Raw genomic sequence first — 13529 nt, 5'->3', positions numbered from 1 at the left:
TACAGGCGCCATCTTGTAAAAAGCGAAAAATGTTGCACCTCTTTTTCTCCAAAACCGCTGCATGGAAAAAATTGAAACATGACTCATTGTAAAGAACTCCATATGGGGAATAAGTGTTGTTAATGATGACGTCACGGCATTGGTGCCATAATTATAACGTCATAATTCGACAGAGACAACGCTTAGTCTGATCAGTTTGAAATATATTGGGCGTGATCTATTCAACAATTATATTGAAGAATAGAAATTTATGATGTCATCGCTCACTTTGTCTGGCAGCCATATTGGATCAAAGAAAAAAAATGTTCAACAACAGAAGAGTTGGCTCACAACAAGTTGACTGCGCAGGGTAAGTATTTTATGAATACCATCTAGTTACTGAATGAGTGTCTGAGCGTTTGACAAACAGACGATTGAGAGCGATCCTCGGGGAATCAATGAGGCAGCTCCATGCTTCCTGATCGACTTAACAGCTCCAACGTGTGCAATGGATTCCCTGTAAATTAACCGTATTGGATGTGATCCGTTACTGTCCGTTAATGTGTGACGCGCAGTAGTGCGACGTTATCCTCACGTCATTATTTGTACCGACAAAACAAACCGTCCTCAAACTTTTACAAATTGGAGCAGAACATGTGGCCCAGAAATACGTTGGGCATTCCATTTTGTTTTTCCACTTTACATTTCATTGTGCTTTGTGGCATCATTCCTTGTTTATTTGGTTGTTTGTCTTTCTTGTTTATTCATTTCAACGATAGGATGGTCGAGAGGTGTGCACATTCGCCTCCAATGGCGCTTTTCCACCGCGGTACCGTACCGTACCGTAACCAAAATCCGTTTTTTCGTTTTTCCATTGCCAAGCGAACCGTACCGTACCGAACCGTAATGTACCGTTCTGTGCAATGGTAAAGCGCCATAAGCTGTCTAGCCTAGGTTCGAATCCTGACCCAGCTATAAACTGTAATCCCGACGTTTCACAGAGAGGATGATTCATCAATGTGTGTGCCATTTAAACTGGGCATCCCATATGCCAGCATTCGTGAAGAGTAGGTAAATTATCACCGGCATCATGATCCAAATCACAAATTCCTGCCATAACCAGCAGAGGGCATTGCATCAGCGGCATGGCCACGCCCTCAGCTAATGATGCTACCCCGCAGCCTTGTGCTGCATACAAACGAAAAAGAGGTATTAATTTGAAATGTTTTTTTATTTTTTTATTTATCAGAAAACAATTTTGACCGAAATCGAATTCGATTTCGATCTGAAGGATGTGAAATATCTCGAGGATAATTGAATATTTCACCAACTTCTCGCAACTTATCAATACCGAACCGGATTATCATGGGGCGGTGCATAAACGTCTTGAACAATGTTATTGACAGAGTGTCAGAATCAAATACAAAGCAAGCACATGTGGGTAGTTTAAAAACTTGATTACTCAAGCTTACAAGTACATAATCGCTTAATAACTTAAAATATAACACTGAAGAGCAGGGCCCTTGCTTGAGACGGACGAAGTGACGGTTAAGTTAAGACACAAACTCGTCCGAGAAGATGTTTATTGTAAAAAACCAACTCGGGAACTCTGAAAAGCCCGTTTATCTGGCTGCATCTATCTATAATTCCAGTAATCTCTGTGTGTGTGTGTGTGTGTGTGTGTGTGTGTCTGTGTGTCTGTGTGTCTGTGTGTGTGTTTGTTTGTTTGTCTGTGACCGCTGTTTCTCGACAACCACGGGTCCGATATACTTGAAACTTGCCAGGTATATTGCTGGGGACCCGAGGATGTGCCTTTTCAAGGTTTCATATTAATCGGACAAGTAGTTACCGAGCTATGTCCAAAAAACGATTCAACCAATCAGAGAGCAGCGAGCTATCACGTGTGCCGAACGTGCCGAACAGACTCTGCCTCGGACGGCACATTTGAGAGCGTATTCATTTATTTCACGTTGGCAAACTATGTTGGCGTTAAACTATGTTTTAAAACTAATTAAAACTAATTTGCGATTCATCGTAACTGCGATTTGCGACCTTCCGGACAGTGAAGACTGCACTTCCGGCAGCCAATCACAGAACGCGTTATTGCGTAGGCGTGGCCGATGTGAGAGCGAGCCGAGCCGAGCGCGTGCGCCATTACGGTTCGTAATTCGATTTCTTCCGGAGAAAATAATAATTTCTCGATTTCTTATGCGCATTATTTCTCCCAATTCAGTCAGAGCGAAGGGCGGAAGCGAAGAGCGTTGTTTTTTTTGTTTACGGGCGTACGGGCGTACGGGCGGGGTAGAGCGTACGGGTAGCGTTATTTTTTTTTTTTGGCAAGGAACGGGCACCCACGTACGGGCATGCCCTAGTCTATCTATAATTCCAGTAATCTCTGTGTGTCTGTGACCGCTGTTTCTCGACAACCACGGGTCCGATCTAATTGAAACTTGCCAGATATATTGCTGGGGACCTGAGGATGTGCCTTTTCAAGGTTTCATATTAATCGGAGAAGTAGTTACCGAGCTATGTCCAAAAAACGATTCAACCAATCAGAGAGCAGCGAGCTATCACGTGTGCCGAACGTGGCGAACAGACTCTGCCTCGGACGGCACATTTGAGAGCGTATTCATTTATTTCACGTTGGCAAACTATGTTGGCGTTAAACTATGTTTTAAAACTAATTAAAACTAATTTGCGATTCATCGTAACTGCGATATGCGACCTTCCGGACAGTCAAATGAGGACGTCACTTCCGGACTTACGGATAGTCATAGTGACGACGTACTGATGCTGAACGTGGCGAGCAGACGCTGCCTCGGACGACACATTTGAGAGCGTATTCATTTATTTGACGTTGCAATCTGTGTTGATTGTTGTAAGGTACGATCGATTGTAGTACACGTTTATAATAACTCTGCCGATACAGGCCCGATTAACTGCAGCGCCATCCGAGCTGCGGCGTCGGGACGATACATTCATTGTATGGTCACATCACGCACTTACGGGCACGCCCATGGGCCCATGGGCACGCCCATGCATGCATGGGCGAAGACATTTTTTTTTTTTTTTTGGCAAGGAACGGGCACCCACGTACGGGCACGTCCTAGTATATATCAAAACCAGAAAGCACAACCGAAACCGAAAGCCACGCCTCTCAGGCGAGGCGCGCTTTGGTGGTCACGTGACCGACAGGTGCAAAGGATTATAACCGCACGCGCGGCACGCTTTGGTGGTCACGTGACCGGCCACCCCGGCGCCGTGGTTTGCCCGCCGGTTACGTCACCGGCTGGAGCAAGGAGATTCTGTTGCTGGTCTCGCTTGGGGGACCCATGGGTCGCTACACACGCCCCCCCCCCCCCCCCAGAATGGACTTGATCCAGGAAGGTCAACCTGAGGGGGGTCCGGATGACCCGACCGAAACGACCCCTGGCCAGTCGCGGGGGAGGGGGAGTCCGGTGTGGTGGCGGGTGGTCGAACGGGGGGTGCAGTGGACGGGGGGTGGCCGCCCCGCGGTGGGAGAGCCAGCCATGGCGGCTGGCTGATGTCCATGTGGGCCGGCTTGAGGCGGTCCAGCGAAATCCAGTCCGCCCGGCCACCGATGTTGACGATGAAGGACTTGTTGTCCCGTCGTAGGACCCGGAAGGGTCCGTCGTATGGTGGCCGGAGTGGCCCCCGGTGCGCGTCGTGACGCACGAAGACGTACTCCGCCGTGCGGAGTGCTGGGGGGACGTAGGATTGGGGGTCGCCGTGGCGGGATGTGGGCACCGGGGCGAAACGTCGGGCGGCCTCCTGGAAGTCCGTGCGCTGGCGCGCGGCGGACCGGGGGCTGGTGGCGTCGGGAATGAACTCGCCCGGTACGCGGAGGGCCTGGCCGTACACCAGCTCGGCGGTGGACGCCTGGAGGTCCTCTTTGGGAGCCGTGCGGAGGCCCAAAAGGACCCACGGGAGCCGGTCGGCCCAGCCGTCATCCTGGAGGCCGGCCATGAGTGCGGCCATCATGGAGCGGTGGAACCGCTCGCACAACCCGTTGGCCTGGGGGTGGTAGGCCGTGGTGCGGTGCAGGGTAACGCCCAACGTGCGGGCGACCGCGCCCCATAGTTCGGACGTGAACTGTGGGCTGCGGTCCGACGAGATGTCCGCTGGTGTGCCGAAACGCGCGACCCAGGTGGCGATGAACGCCTGGGCCACGTCGGCGGTGGTGGTGGAGGCGAGGGGCACGGCCTCCGGCCACCTGGTGGTCCTGTCCACCATGGTAAGCAGGTGGGTGAACCCCTGCGATGGGGGAAGGGGACCCACCAGGTCCACGTGGACGTGGTCGAACCGTCGCTCGGGCACAGTGAAGGGAGCCAGAGGAGCCTGGGTATGACGGTGGACCTTGGCCCGCTGGCAGGGTGTGCAGGCGTTGGCCCAGTCGCGGACGTCCCGTCGCAGCCCATGCCAGACGAAACGCGCCGCCACCAGCCTCTGGGACGCCTTCCGGCCCGGGTGAGAGAGGCCGTGGAGCAAAACAAAAATGCGACGCCGCCAGGTGACCGGCACAACGGGGCGAGGTCGGCCTTGGGAGATGTCGCACAGCAGGACCGTGTCCGTGAAGGGGACGTCAGCCAAGCGGAGGCCCGTGTCCGCCACCCGGAGTGCCTGCACCGTGCCGTCGGTGGCCTGGTCCGTTGCCATTAGGGCGAAATCGACGCCGAGGTGGACGGCGTTGGCGCCGGCTCGAGAAAGGCAGTCGGCCACGGCGTTGTCCTTCCCGGCGACGTGCCGGATGTCCGTGGTGTACTCCGACATGGCGGAGAGGTGGCGCTGCTGGCGGGCCGACCACGGCTCTGTGACCTTGGCCATGGCGAAAACCAACGGCTTGTGGTCGGCAAAACCCGTGAACGGGCGGCCCTCCAGGAGGTGGCGGAAATGGCGGACAGCCAGGTACAGCCTGAGGAGCTCGCGGTCGAAGGTGCTGTACTTCAACTCGTTGGGCAGGAGTTGCCGGCTGAAGAACGCGAGCGGCTGCCAGGCCCCGTTTACCCATTGTTCATGGACCGCGCCCACGGCGTAGTCGGAGGCGTCCGTGGTGAGGGCAATGGGAGCCTGGGGTACCGGGTGGGCCAGCAGCGTGGCGTTGGCGAGGGCCCGTTTTGCGCCGGTAAAAGCAGCGTCCATGTCCGTGGACCAGACAACGTCGCGTTTCGCCGGCTAGCCGCGGAGGGCGGCGTACAAGGGCCGCATGAGTTGCGCAGCTCGGGGCACGAAGCGGTGATAAAAGTTCACCATCCCGAGGAACTCCTGCAGCGCCTTGACGGAGCGGGGGCACGGGAAAGCGGTGATGGCCTCGACTTTGGCCGGTAGCGGCACGGCACCGGTCCGGGTGATGCGGTGGCCCAAAAAGTCGATTGTCGCCGCACCAAAGTGAGATTTCGCCGGGTTGACGATCAATCCCTGCTCACTGAGGCGGCCGAACAGCGTCCGGAGGTGGAGGAGGTGCTCGGCTCTGGACGTGCTGGCGACGAGGATGTCATCCAGGTAGGTGTAGAAGAACGGCAAGTCGCGCAGTACGCCGTCCAGCAGGCGCTGGAATGCCTGTGCCGCGTTTTTGAGGCCGAAGGGCATCCGGAGGAATTCAAAGAGGCCGAAAGGTGTAATAACGGCCGTCTTCGGCATGTCGGCCGGGCGGACAGGCACCTGGTGGTACCCCTGAATCAGGTCCACTTTTGAAAAAATTGTCCGCCCCGCCAACCGGGCGGAAAAATCCTGGATGTGCGGGACGGGGTACCTGTCGGGGGTAGTGGCGTCGTTAAGGCAGCGGTAGTCACCGTATGGCCGACATCCGCCCCCCGGCTTTGGGACGATCTGCAGCGGTGAGGCCCAGGCGCTGTCGGAGCGCCGCACGATGCCGAGGCGCTCCAGCGCGCCAAACTCCGCCTTGGCGATGGCGAGTTTGGCGGGATCGAGACGGCGAGCCTGGGCGTACACCGGTGGGCCCGTAGTGGGGATGTGATGCTCGATGCCGTGACGCACTGCGATGGCCGAAAACGTCGGTCGCGTGAGGGCGGGGAACTCCGCGAGGAGACGTGCGAAGTCGTCTGCCAATGAGGGGACGCAGGAAAACTCGGTGGGCGCGGAACGGCTCAAAGCGCATGCCAGGGAGCTGAAAGTTTCGGCGTTGACGAGACGCCGGCGTTTCACGTCGACCAGCAGCCCGTGGGCGCACAGAAAATCAGCCCCGAGCAAAGCCATGGGGACGTCCGCCGTCACGAACTCCCAGTGAAAGAGCTGGCTGCCGAAGCGGAGGACGACGGTGCGTGGGCCGAAGGTGCGGATGGCGGAGCCGTTGGCCGCGATTAAGGAGGGGCCGCAAACGGCGGCCCGCCTGTCCTCCGCTGAAGCGGGAATGACGGTCAGCTGGGCGCCGGTGTCGCAGAGAAAGCGCCGCCCCGACGCTTGGTCCGCGATGAATAGCAGGTTTCCGGAACGGCCGGCGTTCATTGCTGGTAGGGAACGCCGGCCCGCCCATTTCCCGACTTGCCGAACGTGCACGGGGGTCGACATGATCGGGCCTGCCGCCCGAACCTGGCATGGAAATAACACCAGGCCGGGTCCGGCGGGGGCTCCGGTCGATGTGTCAGGACCGGGCGACGCGGCATCGCCGCTGCCAGTCGCGCCGGCCCGGCGGCCTCCGGGAAGGAAACTGCGTCGCGGGCGCTGGGCGGGTGGGCTCCCGGCCGCCACCCCGACGAGCTGGCTCGCCACTCCGGCGAGCTGGCTTGCCGAATCGATCTTGTCGGCCTCCTTGGCGAGGTCGCGGGGGTTCACGATGGTCGTACCTGCCAGGGAGACCCGTACCTGGGCCGGGAGCTGGCGAAGAAAAAGCTCCCGAAACAGGAAATCCGAGGGGTGCTCGCCGAGCAACGCGAGCATGTAGTCCATGCGTTCGGACGGGCGCGTATCGCCGAGCTCAGGAAGGTGATCGAGCAGGCGTCGTGCGCGCTCAGCCGGGGAGAGGGCGAAAGCGCCCAGAAGAAGTGCCTTGATGGCGTCGTACTTGCCGTCAGCGGGAGGGTTCTAGAGGAAGCTCAGGCAGCGGGCGGCGGTCGCGGAGCCAAGCGCGGCGACCACGTAATGGTATCGCGTGGCGTCCTCCGTTATGCGACGCAGGGCGAACTGGGAGTCCGCCTGTGCGAACCAGACGGCGGCATGCGCTTCCCAGAAGGTGGGCAATTTGAGGGACACTGCGGTGTCCATCGCGTGTCGTAAATTCGGGGTCACCAGTGAAGAGCAGGGCCCTTGCTTGAGACGGACGAAGTGACGGGCAAGACACAAACTCATCCGAGAAGATGTTTATTGTAAAAACCAACTCGGGAACTCTGAAAAGCCCGTTTATCGGGCTGCATATATATCAAAACCAGAAAGCACAACCGAAACCGAAAGCCACGCCTCTCAGGCGAGGCGCGCTTTGGTGGTCACGTGACCGACAGGTGCCAAGGATTATAACCGCACGCGCGGCACGCTTTGGTGGTCACGTGACCGGCCACCCCGGCGCCGTGGTTTGCCCGCCGGTTACGTCACCGGCTGGAGCAAGGAGATTCTGTTGCTGGTCTCGCTTGGGGGACCCATGGGTCGCTACAACACCACGAATAAGAGGATTTAATTAATTAATTAATGGTACAATAATTAATTAATTAACGGTACAATAAAAGAAGTTGTGCACAACAGATATGATTCTGTAGTTGTATCCACAATGTTATCCGCACTCACGAAGTTACCCACATAATCAACAAAGTTACAAACCATCGGGGAAATCTACGAGTCCAAGAAAGTCTGGAATAATTCAGTTTACAGGAAGGAGAGTGTGGAAGAATTGGGTGAAGCTGATAATCACTGCAATAGATGATGCATGAAACAGTTCAGTAGTCACAGCAAGTACAGTACCATAGCATTGGAAAGTACAGTGTGAATGTGCTTCCAAAAAGTACAGTGTACGGGAATACAGTAACAGAAGTTTAACTTAAAAAAATGGTAGAAACATCCTCAGGGACTCTTTCAGCACAGTATCTGGAATATTATTGATGACTTGGGCCAGTGGATGAAATTTTATGACAATTGTCAATCTTGTTTTAATAAGTTTGCGTTGAAACAATACAGCATTGTGTCATGGTCATCCGCTTTCCAGAGAATTGGGACTGCCGAACTGTCACGAGGCGAATAATGCAAGTGGTGGTTTGCCATTTCTCTTACACTGGAATTAGGGTAACAATTACAACAACAATCTGGGCAGCAGGGAAGAATGAGGAAGATTTGCCCCCTGACTTGCATTGGGGGTAATAATCACCATGAAGAGACATCCCTGAGAGTTGTGGGATCTTTGAGGTTTAAAGTGGTGGTGACAGTGACTGATGGCAGACAGACAAATTGGCTTACCCGTCTCTCTGAAAGACGACCTGGGAGTATAGACAGGATTTCCCTCATCCTTCCCGTGGGCCTCACCTCTCGCCCCCTCCCCTCCTCTTGCCCCCCCCCCAAACAATCATGAAAATATAAACAGAAAAATGAAACCTGATGGAGGTGCTCAGAATCTCGGCACCATGAACCCCACATTGACGTGGTTCTCGGCACCATGAACCCGACATTGACTGGTTCGGGGCACCATGAACCCCACATTGACATGGTTCTCAGCACCAAGAACCACACATTGACTGGTTCTCAGCACCAGGAACCCCACATTGACTGGTTATCGGCACCATGAACCCCACATTGACTGGTACCCGGCGCCATGAACCCCATATTGAGGTGGTTCTCAGCATCATGAACCCCACATTGACGTGGTTCTCAGCACCTGGAACCCCACATTGACGTGGTTCTCAGCACCATGAACCCCACATTGACGTGTTTCTCAGCACCATGAACCCCACATTGACGTGGTTCTCAGCACCAGGAACCCCACATTGACGTGGTTCTCAGCACCATGAACCCCACATTGATGTGGTTCTCAGCACCATGAACCCCACATTGACGTGGTTCTCAGCACCATGAACCCCACATTGACTGGTTCTCAGCACCATGAACCCCACATTGACTGGTTTTCAGCACTATGAACCCCACATTGACTGGTTCTCAGCACAATGAACCCCACATTGACTGGTTCTCAGCACCATGAACCCCACATTGACTGGTTCTCAGCACCAGGAACCGCACATTGACTGGTTTTCGGCACCAGGAACCCCACATTGACTGGTTCCTGGCACCATGAACCCCACATTGACTGGTTCCCCGCACCATTAACCCCACATTGACTGGTTCTCAGCACCATGGACCCCACATTGACTGGTTCTCAGCACCAGGAACCCCACATTGACTGATTTTCGGCACTATGAACCCAACATTGCCTGGTTCTCAGCACCAGGAACCCCACATTGACTTGTTCTCAGCACCAGGAACCCCACATTGACTGGTTTTCAGCAGTATTTCTCCTTTTGATCCCGCCCCCGGGGGGCGGGGCCAAAATGATACTGCTCTCGAAGCTTCTTGCCATAACTACCAAGTTTGATGAATATCTGCACAACTGTTTCGGGGAAGATAGCGTCACTGATCGACATTTGTATGGATGTATTTGGAAAGGCTCTGCGAGCTGCGACCCACCCACAGGTCTGCATTGGTGTTCAATAACTCGAAAAGCTTGAAATGCGCTAGCCAAGTGGCTCCCCTGATTTTAAACATTCAGGCAAGCACTCGAAAGAAACCGTTTATAAGGAACGGCTGGCTTGGCAAGCGATACCAAGCTTATTGCTGATGGCAAATACATGATGTTCCAAAGCTTGGTTGTTGCTTAGGACGCGTAGACTGCCTGGAAACGGCAAAGCCATGCCCCTCGCTGACTGCGTTCAAATCGTTAAGCCACGCCCTTTGCTGACTGCGTTTTGTCGTTAAACCACGCCCCTCGCTCAGTTGTGTTCGTCATGAGTCTAAATCGATGAAATAGTGAAAGTTATACACGTCGATTTAAATTAATTGCTTAACTGTGAGTTGTGTCGTCCTTTAAAAGAAGCAAATATTATATGTAAACAGAGGTGGTTTGATCGAGAGGAAGGAACGAGGTCAGAATACCTTCGAAGTGTTAAATGGCTGATTTGAGTTGTGATTTTAACAACTTTTGAGGCTGTTTGAAAATGATTAAAGAAAAGTTGTTCGAATATTTCCTTTTGGAGAATTACTCCGATAAATCCGCAATGAGAGAAACTTGAGTGAGCTCGATGTGACGCTGAATGGAGGGATGGAGACGGTCCAGAGAGGGAAAGAAAGCACAAATGCTGGGATGGATCAGAAGGGCATGTCCTCTACGACGTCCGCCTCTCCGGTATATAAAGCTGGCATTTCAATCACTTGATTAGGGCAGTGAACTGTCACGACATCGTTGTCTCTTGTTGTCCTGTTTGTTTCCATGTGAGGTTGTGAACGGTCCGCCCCCTCCCAGGCTCGGGTGGGCGTAGAGCCCTGAGGGTATAGACAGGATTTCCCTCATCCTTCCCATGGGCCTTACCTCTCACCCCCCCCCCCCCTCCTAATGCCCCCCCCCCAAACAATCATGAAGATAAAAACAGAAAAATGAAACCTCATGGAGGTGCTCAAAATCTCGGCACCATGAACCCCACATTGACGTGGTTCCCCGCACTATGAACCCCACATTGACTGGTTCCCGGCACCATGAACCCCATATTGACATGGTTCTCAGCACCTTGAACCCCACATTGACGTGGATCTCGGCACCATGAACCCCACATTGACGTGGTTCTCGGCACCATGAACCCCACATTGACTGGTTCTCAGCACCATGAACCCCACATTGACGTGGATCTCGGCACCATGAACCCCACATTGACGTGGTTCTCGGCACCATGAACCCCACATTGACTGGTTCTCAGCACCATGAACCCCACATTGACGTGGTTCTCGGCACCATGAACCCCATATTGAGGTGGTTCTCAGCACCATGAACCCCACATTGACATGGTTCTCAGCACCATGAACCCCACATTGACCTGGATCTCAGCACCATGAACCCCACATTGACGTGGTTCTCGGCACCATGAACCCCACATTGAGGAGTTTTCGGCACCATGAACCCCACATTGAGGAGTTTTCGGCACCATGAACCCCACATTGACATGGTTCTTAGCACCATGAACCCCACATTGACGTGATTCTCGGCACCATGAACCCCACATTGAGGAGTTTTCGGCACCATGAACCCCTTATTGAGGTGGTTCTCAGCACCATGAACCCCACATTGACGTGGTTCTCAGCACCATGAACCCCACATTGACGTGCTTCTCAGCACCATGAACCCCACATTGACGTGGTTCTCAGCACCATGAACCCCACATTGACGTGGTTCTCAGCACCATGAACCCCACATTGACTGGTTCTCAGCACCATGACCCCCACACTGACTGGTTCTCAGCACCAGGAACCCCACATTGACTGGTTCTCAGCACCATGAACCCCACACTGACTGGATCTCAGCACCAGGAACCCCACATTGACTGGTTCCCGGCACCATGAACCCCATATTGACGTGGTTCTCAGCACCATGAACCCCACATTGACGTGGTTCTCAGCACCATGAACCCCATATTGACGTGGTTCTCAGCACCATGAACCCCACATTGACTGGTTCTCAGCACCAGGAACCCCACACTGACGTGGTTCTCAGCACCATGAACCCCACATTGACGTAGTTCTCAGCACCATGAACCCCACAATGTCGTGGTTCTCAGCACCATGAACCCCACATTGACTGGTTATCAGCACCATGAACCACACATTGACTGGTTTTCGGCAGTATTTCTCCTTTTGATCCCGCCCCAGGGCACGGGGCCAAAATGATACCACTCTTGCAGCTTCTTGCCATAACGATCAAGTTTGATGAATATCTGCACAACTGTTTCGGAGAAGATAGCGTCACTGATCGACATTTGGATGGATGTATTTGGAAAGGCTCTGCGAGCTGCGACCCTCCCACAGGTCTGCATTGGTGTTCAATCACTCAAAAAGCTTGCAAAGCGCTCGCCAAGTGGCTCCCCTGATTTTAAACACTCAGGCAAGCACTCCAAAGAAACAGTTTATAAGGAACGGCTGCCTTGGCAAGCGATACCAAGCTTATTGCTGATGGCAAATCCATGATGGTCCAAAGTTTGGTTGTTGTTGAGGACGCGTAGACTGCCTGGAAACGGCAAAGCCACGCCCCTCGCTGACTGCGTTTAAATCGTTAAACCACGCCCCTCGCTTTGCTGAGACTGCCTGGAAACCGTTAAGCCACGCCCCTCGCTCAGTTGTGGAAGTGATGAGTCGAAATCTCAGAATATGAGCGGGTCCTCCTGTAGAATTATTTATTGATAATTATAACGTCATAGGTCACATGGTACAGACGCCATCTTGGAAAAAATCGAGAAACCTTGCACCTCTATATCTCCGAAACCGCTCCATGGAAAAAATCGAAAAATGGCTCATTGTCAATTACTCCCCTTCGGGAATAAGATATGTTAATGATGATGTCATCTGTGCCTTCGTTATGACGTCATAATTCGACAAGTACAACACGTATCCGATCATTGTGAATTTTTTTTTCTCAGCAACTGTTGGTCTGATGGGCACTAAATTTTCACCACAGCTTCCTCATGCAGAATATTTTAATGATAATCATGACGTCATCGGTCATGTGGTACTGGCGCCATCTTGGAAAAACCGAAAAATGTTGCACCTCTATATCTCCAAAACCGCTGCATGGAAAAAATTGAAACATGGCTCATTGTAAATAACTCCATATGGGGAACAGGTGTTGTTAACGATGACGTCATTGGTGCCATAATTATGACGTCATAATGACAGGGACAACGCTTAGTCTGATCAGTTTGAAATGTGTTGAGCGTGATATATGCAACAATTATACTGTATTAGAGAATATAAAATTTATGATGTCATCGCTCCACGTGGTCTGGCAGCCATATTGGATCAAAGGAAAAAAAATGTTCAAAAACAGAAGAGTTGGCTCACAACAAGTTGACTGCGCAGGGTAAGTATTCTATGAATACCATCTAGTTTATTATATAACTAACTAAGCAAGAGGAGAGGGGCTTATTTGATGAAATACATGAAATGGGAGGAGGAGCGAGGAGGCACTCCTCGAAAAGGTACACTCACGCATTCCAGCACCAGCCAATCAGCACCTACGCTCCAGCACCAGGCAGCAAACACACGTGCAGAGTAGCACTAGATAATCAAGACAACACAGAGGCTCTGTGAGTACACCTGTTTGTAAAAATAACTGGGAGGCTCACCTGGACACGAATAATGCTCGTGCCGATGGTGGCGTTCTCAGCAATACTTGTGTTGTAGAGGGGCAAGTTAAAGATGGGTCTGTTGTCGTTTTCATTCAGCAAGGTGATGCGCACTCGTGCCGATCCAACGTGGGTCCCCAACGTTTCATTTGCATAAATCTGCCAGAAAGGAAGTGACGTCAGTGTCGCAGCAGAATAAAAGCCAACGCAGAAGTTAACCGC

The 13529-nt window shown here is 53.0% G+C and overlaps 1 protein-coding gene across 1 annotated transcript in view; it reads right to left on the bottom strand.

Moving 5' to 3' along the window:
- Positions 1-13529, bottom strand: part of LOC137416665 (cadherin-23) — a 311457-nt gene that overhangs the window by 143478 nt on the left and 154450 nt on the right. The window contains exon 17 of the mRNA XM_078783975.1: positions 13308-13466. Within this exon, the coding sequence (XP_078640101.1) occupies positions 13308-13466 (159 nt within the window). The remainder of the gene's footprint in view (positions 1-13307; positions 13467-13529) is intronic.

The sequence above is a fragment of the Myxine glutinosa genome, chromosome 8 (genome assembly GCF_964187855.1).
Source record: "Myxine glutinosa chromosome 8, kmMyxGlut1.1, whole genome shotgun sequence".
In the NCBI taxonomy this organism is placed as follows: domain Eukaryota; kingdom Metazoa; phylum Chordata; class Myxini; order Myxiniformes; family Myxinidae; genus Myxine; species Myxine glutinosa.
The sequence above is the reverse complement of the archived record's forward strand: the minus strand, read 5'-3'. Positions and strand labels throughout refer to the sequence as shown.